At 30.5% G+C, this 21,833-nt stretch overlaps 6 protein-coding genes across 6 annotated transcripts; 5 read left to right on the top strand and 1 right to left on the bottom strand. All coding sequences in view use genetic code 12, as the record gives it.

The window, feature by feature from the left end:
* Positions 1-10,990: 10,990 nt before the first annotated feature.
* DFJ63DRAFT_336950 (uncharacterized protein) lies at positions 10,991-13,492 on the top strand (the record flags this gene model as incomplete). Its single annotated transcript, XM_064908453.1, has 1 exon — positions 10,991-13,492. The coding sequence occupies one exon, from the start codon at positions 10,991-10,993 to the stop codon at positions 13,490-13,492; it is 2,502 nt and encodes an 833-aa protein (XP_064760402.1).
* A 625-nt stretch (positions 13,493-14,117) lies between these two features.
* Positions 14,118-15,469, top strand: DFJ63DRAFT_214845 (transcription factor TFIIE subunit). The gene has a single exon (XM_064904093.1). The coding sequence runs from the start codon at positions 14,299-14,301 to the stop codon at positions 15,163-15,165; it is 867 nt and encodes a 288-aa protein (XP_064760401.1). The 5' UTR covers positions 14,118-14,298; the 3' UTR covers positions 15,166-15,469.
* NTF2 (Ran GTPase-binding protein) lies at positions 15,365-16,183 on the top strand. Its single transcript, XM_064904091.1, has 2 exons — positions 15,365-15,569; positions 15,676-16,183. The coding sequence occupies exons 1-2, from the start codon at positions 15,563-15,565 to the stop codon at positions 16,041-16,043; spliced, it is 375 nt and encodes a 124-aa protein (XP_064760400.1). The 5' UTR covers positions 15,365-15,562; the 3' UTR covers positions 16,044-16,183.
* Positions 16,184-16,322: 139 nt separating this feature from the next.
* DFJ63DRAFT_314824 (uncharacterized protein) lies at positions 16,323-18,569 on the top strand (the record flags this gene model as incomplete). The annotated part of the gene is made up of 1 exon (XM_064906433.1): positions 16,323-18,569. One exon carries the CDS (start codon positions 16,323-16,325, stop codon positions 18,567-18,569), a length of 2,247 nt encoding a protein of 748 aa, XP_064760399.1.
* A 30-nt stretch (positions 18,570-18,599) lies between these two features.
* DFJ63DRAFT_214841 (U2-type spliceosomal complex subunit) lies at positions 18,600-19,207 on the bottom strand. Its single transcript, XM_064904092.1, has one exon. The coding sequence runs from the start codon at positions 19,087-19,089 to the stop codon at positions 18,631-18,633; it is 459 nt and encodes a 152-aa protein (XP_064760398.1). The 5' UTR covers positions 19,090-19,207; the 3' UTR covers positions 18,600-18,630.
* Positions 19,208-19,559: 352 nt separating this feature from the next.
* On the top strand, positions 19,560-21,164 carry MNN23 (Mnn23p; the record flags this gene model as incomplete). Its single annotated transcript, XM_064905212.1, has 1 exon — positions 19,560-21,164. The coding sequence occupies one exon, from the start codon at positions 19,560-19,562 to the stop codon at positions 21,162-21,164; it is 1,605 nt and encodes a 534-aa protein (XP_064760397.1).
* Positions 21,165-21,833: the final 669 nt, after the last annotated feature.

Genomic DNA, 21,833 nt, shown 5'->3' with positions numbered 1-21,833 from the left:
CCATACATACCACTCCAATTCTTGCCGATTAAAAATTAACGAAATTCTAAAGAAGTAGCATGAAGAAAGTTTGCGCTCTTCGATTTGACTATCATTAAATTGAACTAATGGACGTCTAAAAGATGGGTCAACGTATGAAAGAATTGATCAAAGAATAGAAAGAACAAACCAATGAACGAACTACATACATACTGTATAATCTAAAAAATATAGAAAGAAAAAAACGGAATATAACAAATGAGTTTATCAGTTTTAAGGTGTTTCAGTACGTCGTACATGTGATTCCAAGACTTTTTTTTGAAAATCTTTCAATATATGTAAATTATTGCAAATGTATTGCAAATGTATTGCCAAAGGTTTGCGTTCTTTCATGTGTAGATACGATTATCTTTTGATTTCAAGTTTTAAGAGCATAATTGTAGCGAGATGAATTGAGATTGATCGCACTATTGTATCTATTAGCCAACTAAATGAGATTATGGTGTGAGAGTGTGTGTTGGAGTGACAAATGGTCTGGCCTGGTCTATACTTACTTCTTTGTTGCAATTGCTTGTTTTTTCTGTTGCCCTTTGTTGCTAAGAAACTGTTGTTGGTAGTATTAAACTTTAAGTTAATTATAAATAAACTTAAATTCCAGAAACATGGTTTGTCATCTAAGAAAATCGTTTAAATGTGTCATTTTACAGTAATTTTTCTTATTCTCACACATTAACTAATTTTACACACACCGCCCCACCCTACCAGACTATCCGTAACATTTCAAAGTTCTACATTTGTCCCAACAAACCCAGAATATAATTCTTCTACGTCTTCCATCGGGAGATATTTCTTGTGTGTGGTGGTATTGTAACCTCAGAGTGGAAATGAAAATGGGTAATTTTTGAGTTTCACTTCGTAATAGTAGTAGTAGTGGTGGTAGCATGATAGTAATACTAATTGTAATAGTAGATATAATCGCGCAAGTTGTTCTACTTGATTTGGCTAAGAAGCGGATTTTTATTTTTTTTTATTTTTATTGTTTTATTTTCTATATTTCTGCAGGGTTTCTAAAAATAATTTTTTCCTTTTCATTTTTGACGACTTTTCCAAAAAGGAGCAAACAGCAGCAACATAACTTCTTCATATTAAAGTTGCATCTCTCTGTTTTGAAAATATTTTCAATTTCATGAACAAGTTATTTAGGATTCTTCTCCTTATGAGCTTATTTTAATCTCATATTCGCCGTTCAAAAACTAAGCTAACGTCATAATCTGTCTCGTGTAGAGCGAAAAGTATCGGAGAAATCCGCGTTTCGAAGAGGTACATTACATATAAATGCTCGGGATAAAAAGAATCAAAATTCTGGCGATGGCATATCGTACAAAATAGGGTGAAAGAAGGCGATTGTGGGTGTGGTATGAACATACATAGTCAAGATTCTGTAACTAAAATATATATGGCGATTTATCAGATTAATGAATAAAATAAAATAAGAAATATAAAATAAAATAGGAGCCAAACAAAAAAGTCGAAAAAGCGCTTTCTGTCAGGCATGTAAATTCCTGTAATAAATGAGAAAACGCATAATAAGCCTAGCGAATTCTTGGCCTAATTTAGGAGAATGAATTAGCATCATCATCTTCTTGTTTGTTCATTATTACCATTATGGCTCAACCACAATTACCCATCAATGGATGACATCGGGCGCAATGCATAAACATATTGTATGACAAGAGAGAGGGGCTAGATGAGCATAATATTTAATATTAGCGACAGAAGTCTTGGTATATTGGTTATGAAGTCTGCCTAAAAACAAAGAGTGGAGTTATTTTCCACTCTCGCGAGATTTGAGATGAACCTAAAAAAATCATTCAATAAAATATCGATTGCAAGTGAACTTGTAGGACAAAAGGTCAAATCGGAATCAACTAGCCAGACCAAACGGAATTAGTTTCATACTGCGAATGGATGAGTTGATGAGCAGCATGTTTTTCCATAGCAATCCCTTGTGTTACCTATGGGTTTTACTCATCGATGGTTGTTTCATTTATATTTTTTGTTGTTCCAGCGATTTTAGTTTTGCATAAAGTCGGACTCATAATGGCAATGCAGTTTCGTTTTATTCGAACTATTAAAAATTAGTTCAGGCACTTTTCAAAGCATTAACCTATTGCAACTAGTTTTAAAATTGAATTCGATTGGTTTGTTTATTTCTTTTCTTTGCTTGAAAGAGGGGAAATAATCATATAAACAAAAAAAAAAAAAAAAAAAAAAATAACGTGGTATGTATAACGAGTTTAAAGTTTAATATGCCACTGTGGTTGAAAATAAAATATCATCTTTAATTATAAGATCCAGTGAAAGAAGTAAAAATATAAACAACACGTTAGAGAAACCCCTAAAAAGCTTATTGTAGCTTATTTTAATTATAGACAACAAAAGACGAGTGATTGCAACTTGTAGAAATAAAAATAAAACTTTAATTGTTCTATTTTTAGAATGGTTTGGAACAGGAGAATGGGTATTTTATTGATGAGTTCTTTTAACTTATGGTAATGACCATCACAATTTAGATTTTTTAAAATATTGATTGAAATGTTATTTTTCAATAATTCAAAATTTTTCAAAATTATCACATATGAGTTGCTATTTTACATCTAATTTTATGTAACCTACCTTATTTTTTAAATACTTGTTGACATAGTGAATCATAATGTCTACTTCCCGATAGAGTCAGCGCAAAAAAATAAAAATGTAGAAGAAAATAAAATAAAATAAAAAAATGTGAAAAAAAAAAAATTATGTTGAAAGAAAATAAAAATAAAAAAAATAAAAGGGCGACATTTGTTTTATTCATTTTTCAGTTATACTTTTATTTTACGAATTAGGTTCTAGATTTGTGCGCTTTAAAATGAATAATTATAACCAATGCTCAACCACAATGAAAGTGAAAAAAAAAACAGGCGTGGAAAGATTATCAATTTTAGTTTTAAGATTTGTATTATAAGAGAACAAAACTTCAATAAGTTAGCCTATTCGTTTGTTTGTTTTATAAATTTTATAGGTATTTTTAGGTTTTCGGTTTTTTAAGCTTTCTTGATAATATAACTAAACAGATCAACTAAGCTTATGGTTTTAATCTTATATCTTATTTGCCAAAGATTTGATTGTTTGTATCCAGTTAACCATCTACTAGTGTCTAGTGGATGAGATATATTATTCAAACACTAAGCTTGCATAATGATTCTTACAAGTTCCATTAACAATCGCCAGGGTTTAAATTAAAAAGGATGAGTCAAGCGAAGCGAGCTCGGCATAGTTAACTTGAACAATTCCAGACAAACATAAACTCAAAAAAAATAAAAAAAAATTGAGGAACGCTGCAGAGATATTACTACATACCAGTACGACATTCGTGAAAAATTCAATTTCTTTTTGCTTCCACCTAATATAGTTTGATCGTATGAGGATATCATAACAATGGGCAGCAAATCCCCTAAGGGTAACAATGGAATCAAAAATAAAATAAATAAAAGAAGAAACAGTGTGTGAATCAATAAAAGAAAATTCAAAAAAAGCCTTCTTTTCTTTTATTTTTTTTTTATTTTTTATTTTTTATTTTTTATTTTTTATTTTTGGTGCCTGTACCATTTTTGTTTTAGGAAGTTACCCTCGGGTATTACACACAAACTTGCAAAAAAATGTGTTCCCTTCCGGTGTTACACATTGTGTATTTATGTGGTATAAAATTTCGTTTCATGTCAACCTTTCTTGTGCATTTGCTTGATTGTTTCAAGAATACAGGGAAGAAAGGATATATGTGGTGGGGTTATTTAATTGCAATTTATTGGGGGGCAACGACGAGACCTCAAGGAAAGAAAGAATGAATGATTGTTTACTTTATTTTATGGTTGGTTGATATTATTTTTTTGTTGTTCTTGCATGTATGCGCAACAACATGCCTGATTTGGTCTAACAATAATATCTCTTAATGCCCATTTTTTATGCTCTCCGTATTTCAAACCCAATTGGGAAAGTGCCGTACCATCAATGATTAGCAACTTGCAACTTTATTTCATATCATTTAAAATTTAAGCTTTTTGTTCCTATACTAACTTGATGTATTAAGAGATACAAAAGTAAAATAGCTTTAAAGTTGCTTATAATCTTAGACGAGTGGACACGAGACGAGATACTTTTTTTTTCTTGCCCCCTATTCTTCTTCTCGTATTCTGAATCGAAAGTTTAACGATTTTTACTACATATGATAAAAGTGGCCACATATTAAAATATTAAGCTTGTATCGAGACCAACAAATTCAAGATATTGCTTGACTATCGTCTCTCCAATAATGAATGGAATGGGTCCAGTCCTACTGCTGTTGATATAGTAGTTGATATTGTTACTAATGTCAGTGGTCTGAATTTTTTTAGTTAGCCGCCAATCACTTAAACTTTCACTAATAACATATAACCGCCCTCAATTACTAAAATTAGAATTCCAATTACTACAGATACGATTTTTATTTTAGATGAAAATAAATATTATGGTGAATGGAAGATAAAATAAATGTAGAGAGTCGATTAATACTTGAATAAACAGTTCAAAGAAATAGTTCATTCATAACCACTTCAATTAATAAGAATGTTTAAGAATACCCATGCATATATCATCCAGTGTGTTTGCCTCATGACTTGACTTACATCCCATTTCACAAGTTGAAATACAGCGAACAAGCATTTTGTTAGTATGTCTGCTGCACTTGTACCGCCTAAACAATCTATCATCTAGATAAAGTGATCAAAATATGACAAGACAAATGATTTACCAACCATCTAAAATTAGATAATTTCTGTACACAGTCATCCATGTCGGAATTAGCCATCCATATGCTTACTTCACCATCAAGCCTTACTATTGGACCCCTACTTTACGCTGCATTGGCGTATTAAAAAAAAGATTATTGGTGATACGCGTGTTGAAGCCTAGAATGACAATTTTAGTATTCGAGTAAGTGTGATATCATGCCTCGGAATCTGCATGTCACAATTTCTTGAGAAGACATTCAACAATATATCTTATAATAATTAATAATGAGTTGAAAATAAACACCAATTAGAAAAGGGTGGAGCAACAACAAAAAAGATCAAATCCCACCTCAAAGGGGCAGTTTTAACCATCAAGGAGTTTAGTGTTATTGAATAACTGCATAATGCTAAGAATATCTAGTTGTTGTTAATAAGCCTGGTATCATAACTTTTATTTTACTTTATTTTATAACAGTTCTTAAATCCCCCAATATATTTATGAGAATAAATTAAAAACATTCCACGGAACAAAGTTAAGATAGGAAAATCTAAGTCAAGTGGATTAAAGCCCATTCTATTCTAAAATTTTAGTGAATAGTCCGCAATAGACTTAGATCAATTTTTGAACTTAAAATTGTTTAATTTTTCAAAGCCCATAAAAAGGAATAAAAAACAATTTGATATTCGTTTTAGCCTTTATCTGTTTTTGTTTTACTTTTCATGCCGATCAACTATACCTGTTCAGGATTTTGAAGTTTAGGATACATGGAACAAAATTCAATAGTGATACATCCATTGTCTAGAATAAAAATTGTTCCATGTAAAAGGATTTATTATTTTATATGGATTTGGTATTCGGTTTAATGTATCTTTAACCCGGCAGGGGTAAAAGGAAGTCAATTTAATCTCACAAAAACCTCACAGTTATATTTTATATATATATATAAATCAGTTAGATTTGTTTTCTAACCACAGTTTACAAAGATGCCGTTTACTTGCAATTACTATTTACGCATTATTTTGTTATTATAATATTTTTTGAACATCTTTCTTTATTTTGTGTGGAAATATATGATATTTTTTAACTCTATCACCCCACCCCATTCGTTATAAGTATTTTTTAAAAACACAGGTAATTCAATCTTGATCCTTCTTTCTTTCTGTCTTTCTTTTTTCTTTTTTTATATGGTGTTTGTTTTGTTTGGATGCTTGTTTTCCATTTCTGAGGATGTACATATGCATACTCAATTTGGAAAAATTATCAAGAATGTAGGTGTAAATGTACAACATACATATGATTAAAATACCCACTATATTCATGCACTATGAGTATTATTATTATTTTCTAAAGAAAAATTAATTATTCTTAAGTAAGGGAAACCAAAAAATAAAAATGTCGTCGTCTTCTATTTTGACCTTTACTTCTTCTCTATGGGTACTGTTCTTGATAGTTCTCTTCGGTTTTTTTATTTTGAACCTCGTCTTATTTTTTTTTTTTTTATATAGAGTCAACGCAACTTTAAATTTCTTTTTTAGTGTTCTTGGTTGCGCTTCAAAACGCCTATGGATCGACAAAGATTTTTAAATGGCAAGTTTTACCATTTGAAGTATGTGATTTAATATTGACAGTTTTTTAGTACGGTATTCTATGTGGTCTAAATTTCAAAAAAATAAATAGAGATTATGCCATCCTGCGGCAATTGATAAATCAAACTTTAACTTTGTCAGGCTTTGGCTTTGGCTTGGTTTGGTTTGTGGTTTGAAATTGCGCTTGTGGTTTACCTCGAGATGAGATAGATATTTAAATCAATAAAACTTTAGCACCTTATTTTTAATCAGGTATAATGGAATCGCCAAAAAAAATTGTGGAAAATTATTAATTTTTACCTTAAATTTTAGTGGTTTGAAATTTTAAAGTATATACTAAATATAGCAGGTTGGCAAAATTGTCGCAAATTTTTTTCTTTTAATCTATTGCAAATCCATTGTCCTGATACTTTTGCACTTTTAATTTTTGAAGTTTAATAGTTGATGGTGTGATTGACATGGAATCAACTGATCACTAAAACTAAACAATGCTTTTGAAGGGTTAATATATGGGGAATGTGTTACTTTTTTCTTTTTCACGATTTTGAACGGCTGATTAAAATTAAGATTTTTTTAACCTTTTGGTTTGTAAATCATCTATTGTAATCATTTTAAACCTACACAACTTGGCATTAATGCGTAAAAATAAATCCATTCAGGTTTATTTTATGGTTTTGATTTACTTTTGCTTAAAACAGATCCTTGCATAACAGTTCTCGGAACTCCATACATACATTCAATTGTTAGATTATGTAGAACTTAAAAGGTTTAGTTTATGAGCTAAAAATAGATCGTCTAGAAGCGTGAATTAAATAGGGGGTTAATAGTTATGAGAAAAATTGTAGTTTAAAAGTTTAAATTTTTGAATTTATTGTTTTAGAACTAACCAATTGTTATTTATAGTAACTTTTTGATTATGGTTATTATACTATCAGTTATACTTCATATTTGAAAACTTAAAAAGTTAATTCCAAATATGAAGAATTTGCGTTTGGGTTGATAAGAACGCGCAGTTCCGCAAAATTGAGTTAGACTTTTTTTCAATATATCAAGTTTATTTTTAAAATAAGTGTCTTGTGACTATATCTAACTTTCTTAATCGTTTAGAGTTTATCCGATTCATGAATAAGGAAGATCTTTTTATAAAAGTTTAGATTTAGAGTTAATGAATACTTTACTTTTGTGGTTATATGTATCATTGTCAAGAATAGTTCCCCACTTACATCAAAATAGGAGATATTAAACCATAGCTAATATTTCCTTCTCTAAAGATCTACAAACAAGTCCGAATTGATCAATAACGAGTATATTTACAACAAATTTGACGATGGAAATAAAATGCAATTGACATATCGACTCAAGAATTAATCTGTTTGTTTATTATTGTACATTTATTAATCTATTTATTCTATCGTTTACCAAAACTATTAGATACACTATAATACAAAAAAAGACATTAGATGCCATTTACTTAACTATAATACAGAACAAACTCCAAAGAATGATAAAAAGAGAACCATCAAAACCAAAACACTTGACTTTTTTATTGGTTCAATCAGATTTGCTCCTCCCAGTTTTGGAGCAGCAATATATATAGTTCCATTCATACAATAAGCTGTCCCAGGGAATGGTACGACATAACTATTGGTGGAATTTGTATCATCGATTTTACAAGCAACGGTTTTATATTTCATATTTAAGATATATAACCCATGGAAACAACGATAGATGATTTCAGTTGGGAAATTCTTGTCGATATTTATAAACACATCGAGATGGGTTTATAAATGAGGCGATAAGTTTCACATAAGCGAATTAAGTCATATCTAGTTATTTGATTTGCTGATATTGACCCATATTTCATAAAGAGGCTAGAATAGTCTCATAAAAATATATTTTGTGATCCGCCTCAGGTATTTTAGATATAGTAAAACAGAGAGTAAGGTAGGCTAAACCCTGCATAAGGGTTTAAACGAAGAGTATTTGCAAATAGTTCGAATTTAACATTCCCGATCAAACTTGAAAGAATGAAGAAGTATAAACATTACGATGTATACATTTAAATCATACTTTTAAGAAGATTAAGCGAAAACTATATATTAAAATTTTTAGCGAATGTTAGCAAAAATTGTAGAAAAAGGGTATATAAACATTTGATTTCCTTAGAAAAAAAAATAACTTATCAATTGATTAGTATTCTACCAACCGCTAAGACTATGCTTAGCTGTCTCCTAATAACTCCTGCAGGAGTTTTACCCTATGTCTGCAAATAAATAGAGTTTTCCTTATATAGTTTCTCTATCAAACTCATTTCTTACAAATCTTTTCTTTAGATACTAAGTCTACTTTTTAGTGGATATCGTACCTAACTTTTGCTTAAATAAATCTTACTGATTTATTAATATAACGGTCTTGTTTGACCTTCTATTCCATCTAATCTATAAATAGAGTTTTTACATTATGTTTCTCTATTCCACTCCATTTATATTTCTAAATTTATAGAATATTAAATAAATGTATATTTCGAAAAAAAAAAAATTTTTAGATACATAATAAATGCTACTCATTAGAAAAAAAAAATAGTAAAATCAATGAGTTTAGAACCAACTTGAATCATAAGCCTGTTCAACTTATTTAATGTTTTATGTAGTCTAGAAACGGATTTACAAAGAGCAAACCATTTATCAATTGGAACCAAAAAAAAAAAATAGCTAATGAAGACGCCTGCCAATTTGAGAACTTTGTTTAATAACTTGTGTTTATGGTAGCGTTTGTTGTATACAGGAAATAGTTACACCTGACAATACACGTGCCAAGCTGAGGGGGCTCAATTTTAGTCTCCCCCACTACTTCCTAATTTAGACGATAACAGCAGATAAGAATTTGTTAGTGAGAGTTTGTAATTAGTAGTGAGAATTGAGTTATTTTAAGTTTATGATTGCTTTGTTAATTGTTAAACAGTAAAAATTAAACTATTATTAGTAATGAAAGAGATGAGATAAGGTATCATAGCAGACAATGTTGTAGTTTAATTGTAAATGGATAAGAAAGGAAGGAAAGGAAAGAGAAAAAGTAATAGTCAACTGATTGATGCAACATTTTATTTAAAGCCTGTTTTTTTTTTAATGGTGGACTGAATTGGCCATTTAAGGAAATTTTACATAGTTACTATCAGATTTAATATGTAATTAGTTACATACATACAAACACAAGTATAATTAGGATAAAGGTTAATCAGAATGGTATAATTAAGAGATTAAGGATACAATTAACTTAGACCAAGTAGACCAACCCCTATATTCTAACTAAGCCATTAGCTTAGGGTACATTATCTCCACTTTTTCTTTTTACTTTATTTGATGGGTGTATAAATTTAATTAGGCTTAAATGTCCTTGTTAGATTTTGCTCCACATTTATAACCATTTTAAAACCAAATAGCCTCAAAATGGAACAAATCTGATACAAATGTAGTTTAATCCGAAGTAAATAAAAGTACTTATTGTGAAATATCCAAAGTTAAATAATAATAATAAATAACAGGTTTCAAACTGAAATAATGATATAGGGGTAAAAATAAATAATATATACTGAACTAACTAACTAACTAACAAAGTCCCCCAAAGGAGAGGAGAGGTGGCATAAGGATTTCAATAAGTTTTGTGTATGTTTGATTTTAACACATTTAAACTAAAGCCATTCCATAAACTGGAATGGCATTGTTATAAGGTTGTGTTATGTTTGTGTCTTGTATTGTCATGTCATGTTGTTGTGGAGGTGGTGGAGTTCTGTCTATTTTTTTTTATTTTTCTTCAGTAATGTTATCGCACCACCACGCAGTTTAACCTCAACCTCACCAGATCTTTTCTGTGTTTAGCTTGTTTTGTCTTTGTTTTCTTATCTATTCCATAGTTAGTTGATTTGTTACTTAGTTACTATATGTATCACCAGTACCATATCAACCTATATATATATATATATATACACTATACAACATATACATATTCTAACTATAGAAAGTGAAAAGTTAGTAGTAACTATTCTATAAATACCACTCACTAAATAGTCTCCTCAATTCCACCCCGCCCCTATTCAATCCGTAACTAAAAAAAAAGGATCCACACGATATAAAAAAATAAAATAAAAATAATCAAAACAATAATAAAAATAAAAGTTACTAACTATTCCTTTTTTATACCCCTATAAATATACCCGATTGTGCCAATCTAATCCATATTTATCACCAGTTTTGGGATAAACCTTGGAATCAACCATATATAGAATCAAGCATTCTTATTGTGATATATAGTAAGGGATTTTACCTTTATATATCCTTCTTAATCAAAAAAAAAAATAAAAAAATTAGTACTGTGTTGCCAACTGAGGGAAAGGATCACAGTGGTACCCAATCAAAAGTGAATATCCGTTACATCAAATAATCAATCAACTGATCTCACCTACTCACCCATCACCCTTATCGTTTGATTATATCATACCAATAACACCAATATAAATCAATCACAGAGAGAGCAATTCAAACCGCCTCCTATCCTGGATCAGATAAGATCACTCACTCACTCACTCACCCCATATATAAACACCCCTATTCGATTTCTACATGATAAAATCAGAATCAATCGATTTTCATAGCTATTTACCTCCTTATAGGTCGTTGTTGAACCCTAACGCCAGATATGATTATCAAACTCATTCTTTAATCCCCTTAAGTCAAAATGAAATTAATAACTTAAATGCTACCTTAAGAAAAAGAACCACCAATAAAGATAATTCATCTAAATTAATCACTTCAGGTCCATCCACCACCACTAACACTACCAACAACAACAATGGAGGTAATAATAGCTTTAAAATGAAATATAAGTCCCTTTTAAGTGATGTAAGTCGTTCATTATCTATGAGACTTTCAAATCCAAATTTAATGGCAAATGTATCAACTACATTATCTGCTGCAGCAGCTGCCGCAGCAGCAGTTCATGCTGCTACTTCTTCATCAAATGCATCTATATCAGGAAGTTTGGCCTTAACTACTACCACTAACAATAATAATATCATCATTCAACCTCCACCACCACCACCTCCTCCATTACAATTTAAAAATTTACCAGTTGAAATCATAGATTTAATATTCTTCTTTATTGATTCAAAATCAGATTATAAAGCTTGTCTATATACCGATAAATTATTCTATTATTTTGCTAAACCTTATTACTACCAAGATTTACAATTCACTTCCACTTATAGATTTGCTCAATTTATATCTTATTTAAGATTAAATCTGGAAATTGGTCAATATATTAAAACCATTGATTTATCTAATATAAAACCTGGTTATGATGAAGATGCTGAAGAAAATAATAATGTTAATAATCAAAATCATAATATTGAAATTGATTTTCAAGAAGTAAATCATTCAAATGAAGATCTTCATAATACAAATTCAAGAGATCAAGATGAATTTATAAATGATAAAATTTTAGCAGGTTGGAGAGATTGGAAATTTAAAAATAATCCATTATATTCAATTCATCCTGTTGGAACTTCAATGAGTTTAACTAAAATTTCATCAAATTCTCAAATTTCAGTAGTTTCAACTACATCATCTCATAAATCTTTTAATTCATCATCTCCAAATAAAAGATTTAAACCATTTAAATATTTTAAATCAAAGAAAAGATCAAAAAAATCAAATCCTCCTAAATTAGAATATTTAAATTTAGCTGCCAATCATCATTTCCGTCATCATAATGATCATAGTGATTTATTAACTTATGCTAATTCTCATTCTCATTCATCATCAGTTCGTTTTCAATCATCTGCTTTAACTCGAAATTCATCTCCTCATCCTTTAATCAATAAATTCTTATTAAATTATTCAACTTCAAAAGATATTCCAGTAGGTTATGTTTTACATTTAATTAATTTATGTCCAAATGTGGTATCATTAAATTTAGCTAATATATCATTATCAATCGATTATGAAATTAGTAGAGCAATGGTATATAAATTTCAAACTTTTGATTTAATGAATAATTATCCTAAAGATATCGTTCATAAAATTGATGAAATTATGAATTTAAATGATTATTTTAGCGAATATGGAGATAATTTATCAACTTTAGATGGTGGTTGTAGTACGAGTTTATTATTAAATGATGGTAATGTTAATTTACCTACCAATTCTAAACAGCAATTTCAACCATCTTCTTCCTTTCAATCACTGTCACAATCTCAAACTCCTTCTTATCAACAACAACAACAACAACAACAATCGACTTCTTCTTCATCACAACCTCCTCCTCCATTTTTCCAATCAAATTTATTCAAATCTACTCAATCCAATTCTTCCGCTGCATCTTCAGTTTATTCCATAACTACTTTTTCAAAACCAATTCGTAAATATAATAGTCTTTTACCTCCTTTACCTCAAACGGTTAATGATATAAGTTATCTTAATAAAGGAGATGGTAAAGTTTATTTAAGTGATTTAAATTTAAAATCGATTAATAATTCTTATCTAACTAAATTAAATGAAACTGAATTATTAACGGCTATAATTAAAATGCATGGTTCAAAATCTCCCTTAATTGCTAAGAATAGTCAACGAGATTTTAATTATTATAATAATTATTATACTAATATGATTTTAAATGATTCAAAATTCACCATTACCAATTTAAAATATATTAATTTATCATCAATGATTTGGTTAAATAAAGCATCTATTCAAAAGTTTTTAAAGAATTTAATTATTAATAAAGATAGACATACTCATTCTTCAATGATTTTTACTGATTATGAATCTTATGATGAATTAGAAGAAGAATACGTTGAAGATGAAACTAGTGAAGAAAATTCGTTATATAAAATGAATGAATCATTCAATGCATCCGATTATAAACAAGATTTAATCATTGATTTAACTGATTCAGGAATGTATAAGAATTTACAATGGGCTAAAATTATTGATTTAAATACCAAAGATGGATGTAAATTGGTTCATAAAATCATTAATGATGAATTATTCGATCCATTCCAAGATTATATGAGAAGAGAAAGAATCAGAAGAGGAAGAATTGGTGAAAATTATTTGGCTTTATAGGTTATAATTAATCCTATGGTCAATACATATGCTATGCTGCTTACTATGTTTTTTTTGTATAGAAAAATTATTCCGTTTTTGTTTTGCTACCTTTTGTTTAGCTATACTCTATTTTTGATACCCAAATATCATTGTTTTCAGATTGCTTTCCCCTCCCAACCCGGTGTTGTTTTATTATCTACTAGTGTGTTTACTTATATAGTGTTTTTTATTGTTTTGTTTCAATTCTCGTCCTCATTTCTTTCAAAATAAATGTATTATTAATATTGTTATGATTATGATTATGATTATGATGTTTACTCTTAATTTAAAAATGTTCCAGACTTCAGGTCATCACCATTTCATGGATCAGCACAGCCAAGATCCAAAGAATCAAGCGGCGACCTCTAATAGCGATGGTTTTAAAGCTGGGTTAAAGATAAAAAGACTTCTCCTTAAATCTTAACATGGATTGATCTAGAAAATTCTTAAACTCACCAATTCATATCTCTTAACAAATTTAGCTCCAATGTTAATGCTAATTTCATTAATAATAATGATACAAAATAGTTCTTTAAAAAGGTCCCATAGTTTTAAAAGAAAGAAAAGAGTAGAAATCTATAGTGAAAATTTATTGTTAAAATTTTTTTTCTTTATCTTCAATTTTCAAAATCCGGGTAACTTTTAAGTTTAGAAAAATGATTATGCTAAATTTGATATAGAAATTGATCATTGATTAAATTTTAATGATTCCTTTCTTCTTTAGCTTATCTACATTGTTCATTCTTCTCTTTGAAGTAATATCATAATATATATATATTCAAGAGATGTCGGACTTGTCAGCTCAATTATCTGCATTTAAAAATAAGATCAAAAATGGTCCGTCAGTACTTGCTGCCAGACGACCAATCATTGGCAAACCTCAACCTTCAACTTCAACCCCTGCCACTCCAAAACCAGCTTTAAATAATGTTTCATCTCCGTTGAAGTCTGGTGCTACTAAAAGACCTACTGAATCTGTTACAGATATCCTTAAACGTCAGAAGTTGGCTAATGCAGACATATCAGGATCTCATTTATCTACTTTATTATTATTAGCTGTCGAACATATTAAACAGTATGATTATCCTATACCTGTAAGTCAATTACAATCATATTTATCAGTGGACGTCAATGATACTTTATTAGCTCTTTTGAAAGAGATTGATAGGATTAAATATGATCCGGAAAATGAAACTTTAGAATATGTTTCATTACATAATATAAAATCTCCGGAAGATTTATTGAATTTCTTAAAGGCTCAAAACACATTTAAAGGAACTCCTGTTAAAGATTTAAAAGATGGTTGGGCAGGATGTATAGCAGCTATTGATTCTTTAGATAAACAAAATAAAATCTTGGTGTTAAGAAATAAAAAGGAAAATGCTCCAAGAATGGTTTGGATAAATGAAGGTAGAAATTTAGGTAAAATTGATGATGAATATCAAAAGATGTGGGCCGAAGTTAAAATCCCTGAAGCTGATAATTTATATCAAGCTTTAATAGATCAAGGATTGAAACCAACTGGAGCTGATCCAAATTTAATTAAAAAGAAACCTCAACAACAAGAAAAGAAACAAAAGAAAGCTAGAAGAGGAAAGATCACCAATACACATATGAAGGGTATCTTGAAAGATTATTCTCAATTGGTTTAGTTTCGATTCATATTATACACATACTTTTTATAGTTTGGATTTGATTTAAATTACTACATACATTTTAACGAAAAATAATAATAATAATGCCTAATATTTTTATAATAAAGATAACAACATCGATTTGAGTTTTCAGGGATTGTAGTTAATCTTGAAACACGTTTAATTATCTTGCTCTTGGCATATTGATCTTATGAAATAGACATCTTATATCAATACTAAATTATTCCTTACGTGTATATATTAGAATGAACCGCGTAATTTACATACCAGATGTTCTTTTTAAGTTTTTTTTTCTATTTACAGACAACACAAAATGACAAAAGACGATTTCTAAATTATACAGTGTAGACTTATAATCAAATTGATCTTGTATTCAATAACATAAATCATCATCATGTCTGGTATGTATCAAATGATTGTTGAATCGATATGATTCATCATTATCAATTAATGTTTTCTAAATCGTTAGATCTTAAGAATCAATACTAACTAGGATCAATTTTTTAGTCGATTTCAATACCGTTGCAAAAGAATTCTGTACCTTCTACTATCAACAATTCGATAGCGATAGAACCCAATTAGGTAACTTATATAGAGATCAATCTATGTTAACCTTTGAAACTTCTCAATTACAAGGTGCTAAGAATATTGTTGAAAAATTAGTTGAATTACCATTCCAAAAAGTTGCTCATAGAATCTCAACTTTAGATGCTCAACCAGGTTCTCCAAGTGGTGATATTTTAGTTATGGTTACTGGTGAATTATTAATCGATGAAGAACAAAATGCTCAACGTTATTCCCAAGTTTTCCATTTGATTCCAGATGGAAATTCATACTATGTCTTTAATGATATCTTCAGATTAAACTATTCTTAGATTAGATTAAAAATATATTTTTGCATAACCGTAGTGAGTTCAGTTATTAATACAACATAATTTTACATAATAATTATCATCATATTTAAGTATACAATATGTAGTTTAGTAGTTGCCTTTGATGGGATCTTTAAAGCTTTGATTTAAGGCTTATAAGTGAACAATTCTTTGTTTAACCAAACGAAACGAAAAAAAAACGTTGCTCCGCATAAAAATCAAAACACTTTAGATCAGTATAAACATTCAAATTAATTTATATTATCAATTGACAACATAATAATGCTGGATGAAGTAGAATCGACTCCAGAAATCCCAAGAAGACCAAAAAGGTTAGTGAAGGTCACCTCTTCACTGCTGGATACTTCTCTTACTACTTCTTTAGAACCTGTTATCCCTCAAAGACCTAATAGAAAGAAAGTTACAATGTCTGAATCATCCGAACAACCAGAATCGCCAGCTCCAGAATCCATTGAAATTTCCCAGACCGAAGATACAAAGTCTGCTACTCCTACTATTTCATCAAGACCAAGTAAAACTGCTGTTATAGAGAATGAACCTTCAGCTGAAACAGAAACCCGGAAGGAGGAGGTTGAATCTGAAAGTCCAAGTCAGACTCCTAGTAAAGATAGTGAAACAGCAGTTGATTTTGAAGATACAAAAGAAGAAGTCAAAGCGGAAACTCCATCTATTCCCGAAAGACCAGCTAAGACCCCAATCATTGATGAAGATGTTCCAGCTGAAACAGATAATGTGAAAGAAGTTGAATCTAGTGATTTAACATCGAAGCAAATCGAAGAAGAATCAGATTCAGCATTGACATCAGAGTTACCTGACTCGTCTCTTGAGAAAGACGAAGATGCCGAGAAAGAAGATGATGATGAAAAAGAAATTCAAGGTACTACCGAAGTACCAAAAGTGGAGAACGATGGAGAAACGACACCTGGAAACTCGAATACAAAAGTTAGCTTTAAAGATGATGTAGACGATTTGTCTGGCGTAGAGTCAGCTACATCATTCAATGATGACATTGAAACTGTGTTACAGGAAGGAGAATCTACACTGGTAGCCGGAGAGCAACCGGTGGTTAATGAAGAAGAAACAAAAACCTTCACCAAAGATTGTGATGAATCACCCCCTGGGCTTTCTAATGTCGAAGAAACACCACTTGTTGAAAATGATTCCAAGATAGTTGAAGTTGAAGTCACAGATAAAGCCGATTCAAAGGAAGATATAGCTGCAGAAATTGACGATTCCAAGACAAAAGAAGCCATCAGTTCTATCCCATCAATACCAATTAGGCCATCTAAACGTCCTATAGGTAAAACGCATATTGTTGACAGGTCTGATGCTGAATCACCTCTGTTAGATGCTAGTAATACGGATCTGATTGACGAACAAACCGACAAGACCGCAACTACTACTGAGAGTTCACATACTAGCGAATCTAGTGTAGAAGAAGCTACAATCCCACAGATTCCAGTGAGACCATCAAAACCTTCATCTTTACATGAAGCTGGCTCTAAACCTAAACCTCCACCACCAAAGCCAAAGAAGTTATCATCAAAGATTGCAGCTTTCCAACAAATGTTCAATCAGGAAACACCATTACAACCACTCTCAAAATCGCCTAGTGATTTTGTCAAGAAGGATAGGTTGTCAAATGACAAAATGAAGTTTGCTGAAAGTTTAAAAGGTATGATGGGAATGGGAGTGCCAATGCCAGGGATGGTAAATCCAGCAATGGTTAATCCCTTACTTAATAGAGGTGCAAGTGATCAACAATCCAAGGAAGAAGAAAAGGTGAATGAACCAACATCAGAGTCTACTAAATTAGGGAAAACAGCTGCTAGACCTAGAGGACCAAGAGGAAAAAAGCTTCCAAAAGCCTTAAAAGAACCAGTTAATATCGAACAAGATCTGAAATTTAAATTGCATACTTACAATCTTTGGGATGTATCGTTTAAGAAAAATATTCCTAAAGAGGAGTCTTTGGAATCAACTGATGAAATTACCACTCCGGAGGATAATTCCAATGAGAAAGTGCTAATGGCAGACGATGATCAAAATGAATTACATGAACCTAAGAACGTCCTAAATTCTAATGAACCTTCTTCAGCGGGAGATATCGTAAAAGAAGAACCAGAAGATGATTTACAAAAACCCAAAAATGTTGCTGAAGTTGAAAAAGAAGAAGGTAACAACGAAGAAGAAGGCAATGAAGTAGAAATAGATGAAGAAGAAGCTAATGATGAAAGTAAATTGGATGATAAAGACATAGGTGAGGGAGAACCACCTATTACCACTCATTCATTGGAAAGTGATACCACCAAACTAGACAAGAAAGAAATCATCACAGATGAAAAGGTAGAGCAAGCAGATGAAGAGAATAAGAGTGAGAAACCTGAGCTGGAAATTGTTCTGGAAGACCACGAAGTTGAAGCTAATCAAAGTTCCAGCTTAAACGATTCAGCAACTCAAGACGAAATTATACATGCTCCGATCGATAGAGAAGTCAATGATGATTGATTATCGTGACTCATTAAACGTAAATACATTTATCTATATATAAATCTATTAAATACAAAGTTCATCGTACACTCCTCTTATCTTTATTTAATTTTGGATATCGTGGAGCATATGTAGCTGATTCTGACTTATTAACCTTTTCATCCATTTCTGGTTTTTCTATGGAATTTTCTTTAGTCTTTGTAGTTAGCAATTTCAGCGTTAACTTCTTACGCAATTCATCTAACTTGACTAATATGGTTTCTTCATCTTCACTTTCATCCTCTAGCTTGTCCCTTAGCTCAGCACACTTTAAATCGATTTCTCGTTTGTAATTATGTTGTAAGATATCATGCTTAGCCTTTTCCTTATTTATATCATTTTCGATCTTTGCCTCTTTTACTTTATCTAATACTTTCTTCTGTTTTCGAGATTCATAATGACCTTTTGATGAGCCTTTTGATGTAGTTAAGTTCTTTTGAACTCTACCAGATGTCCCCGATCCTCTGGCAGTTTGCAACCCTATTCCGTTATATGACATTTTCTTATATAGTATCAAAATTTGTCGCTATATTGTACTCGTCATATGCCATCAACCTTTATCTATGTTGATATGACTTGAATCTGAATATAGAGCCTATTAGATTTTACTTTCTATTGTTACTCAAAATAATCAAAAACAAATTCTTCGCGTCTTCAAATTTTATTTATGAAAATAAAAAATCGTTGCGTTAGTTGATCCAGATATAGTATTAATAAGGAATAAGTGTAACATTCATGGTTCTCCAGAGGCTACCGAGAACAAGGCTACGGGTCTTGATAACGGTATTCATAATTGCATTTTTGTTCTTGACTTCTAAATACCTAATTGTTAGTGATCCGGAGTTAGTTAATGATGATACAACCATCGGAAGCTATCAAAGCTCAAACAATGATAAATTAAAACCATCTAAGGAAGGGAATATCAACAATGTGGAAAAAGAATCACAAGCACTGCTTTCAAGAGTGGAAATGGATGCTACATCAGAGCCAATATTACCACCCAAATTGTCATCTCCAAATTATCATAGTAATTCGGAGACTGCTTCCCATAGATTTTGGACTAAGATATTTCAAGTCTTAGAAGAATGCAAAGTCGATGACTTTGGAGAAGGATTGTACAAAATGATAGATTATACTTCTGAATCAATAAAAGGAAATACAAAAGAAGCATTACTTTCAAAAGCTTTCATTGGCCAGAAATCCTTGGAAGAGTTAAAATTGAAGCACCAAATGGTTCTCCAGCGATTACCATCTGAAATTCCTAGCTATGCATACAAAAAGGGTACGAAGGGTATAGTGATGATAGGTGGAGGCAGATTTTCCTGGTTGTCATACTTGTCGTTGATTGGTCTTAGGGAAACTGGTTCTCTCTTGCCAGTTGAAATTCTCCTTCCATCCCCAAACGATTACGAAAATGAGAAGGATTTCTGTGACACCATATTACCTCCAATGAACGCAAAATGTGTTCTTTTACTGGAGTCATTAGGAGAAACTGTGTATAGTGAGTGGAACAAGAAATTTGCTAATTATCAGTTCAAAGCGTTATCCTTGATTGCTTCCTCATTCGAACACGTCTTGCTTTTGGATTCTGACAATATTGTTCTCTCGAACCCAGATACAATTTTTGGAAGTAGCTTATACAAGCATTATGGAATGATTACATGGCCCGATTATTGGTCCAGAACAATTTCTCCAAAATTTTACGAGATTGCTGGAGTAGATATAAACGAGTCACATAGGGTTAGATATAACAGATTTCCGTTAAACGTTGCATCAAGAGCTGAACCTAATTTAAGCGGTTCAAAAAACAAAGGAGATGTTCCATATCATGACTTAGAAGGTGCTATACCTGATTTATCTACTGAGTCGGGTCAATTCTTTGTAAACAAAGGGACTCATGGTAAGACTTTATTATTAGCATTATATTATAATATTTATGGTCCTGATTTATATTACAAGCTAATGTCATTAGGTGAACAGGGTGAAGGTGATAAAGATACCTTCGTTGCAGCTGCTATAGTTGTGAAACAAAAGTATTATCAGTTGAAATCCTTTATAAAAACCATAGGTTACATTGATTCAAATAGTCAGTTTCAAGGTGTAGCCATGGGACAAATGAATCCTTTAAAGGATAATGAACTATTCGAAGAAGTGGTAATCAAGCCTTTATTTGACGAACAAAGCAAACCATTGGATATAGACCAACAAATTGAATACCTTGAAAAGGTCAAGGAAGAAAGTTTCAGCCAGAACAACCAAGTTCCTATTTTTGCAGTTCATTGTAATTATCCCAAATTGGATCCTTTGCAATTATTAGCCAGAGATGATCTTTTCGATAAAGAAAAACAGAGATTGAAATACAGATTGTACAGCTCATTTTCTTATGATTTGACTATTGGTTCCAAAAGTTCGAAAATTGATTTTGAGTTGAATCAATGGATTCATATGAGAAAGGTAATCTGTGAGCAGAAAATACATTTTGTACACTTTCAAGATGCTGACTTGAATGAGCTTTGTAGGGTTATCGAAAATCAAATTACATGGTTAACATCATCAACTTTTAAGTCCAATTAGTGTAGTTTATTAATAAAATAAAATTAAATATATATGAAATTTTTTTTTCCAAATTAGTTATTTATTGATATAGATTGTTTTTTTTTTTTTTTTTTTTTTCCAAATTTGTTATATATTCTTACTCTAAAATACTATAAAACTATAGAATTTATATAAAGAGAAAGTATATAACTAGTTGAGGGAGAGAAAGGTTAAAAATAAGAATTATTTTAAACTTAAAACTCTCTTGATTAGATGATAAAGTAGCTATTTTGTAAGATTTGATTGAAAATTGAAGATCAATCTAATGATTTATTTAAAGATTATGAATGTAGAACAAATCACTAGATTGATCTTCAATTTTCAATCAAATCTTACAAAATAGCTACTTTATCATCAAATCAAGAGAGTTTTAAGTTTAAAATAATTCTTATTTTTTAACCTTTCTCTCCCTCAACTAGTTATATACTTTCTCTTTATATAAATTCTATAGATTTATAGTGTTTAGGAGTAAGAATATATAACAAACTTGGAAAAAAAAAAAAAAAAAAGTAGAACGATACCCATGATGAAATAAAAGAAGAGTTGAGCGGTAAAGCTGAACCTTCTTTTTGTAGGATGTATCGTCGACGTCCTCGTAATTTATGAACAGCAAAGAGGTATCGATTGAGAGAGATTAATTGGTTTTTA

Source organism: Scheffersomyces coipomensis, assembly GCF_036884675.1.
Source record: "Scheffersomyces coipomensis strain NRRL Y-17651 chromosome Unknown DFJ63scaffold_6, whole genome shotgun sequence".
NCBI lineage: Eukaryota > Fungi > Ascomycota > Pichiomycetes > Serinales > Debaryomycetaceae > Scheffersomyces > Scheffersomyces coipomensis.
This window is presented reverse-complemented; position numbering and strand designations above follow the sequence as displayed.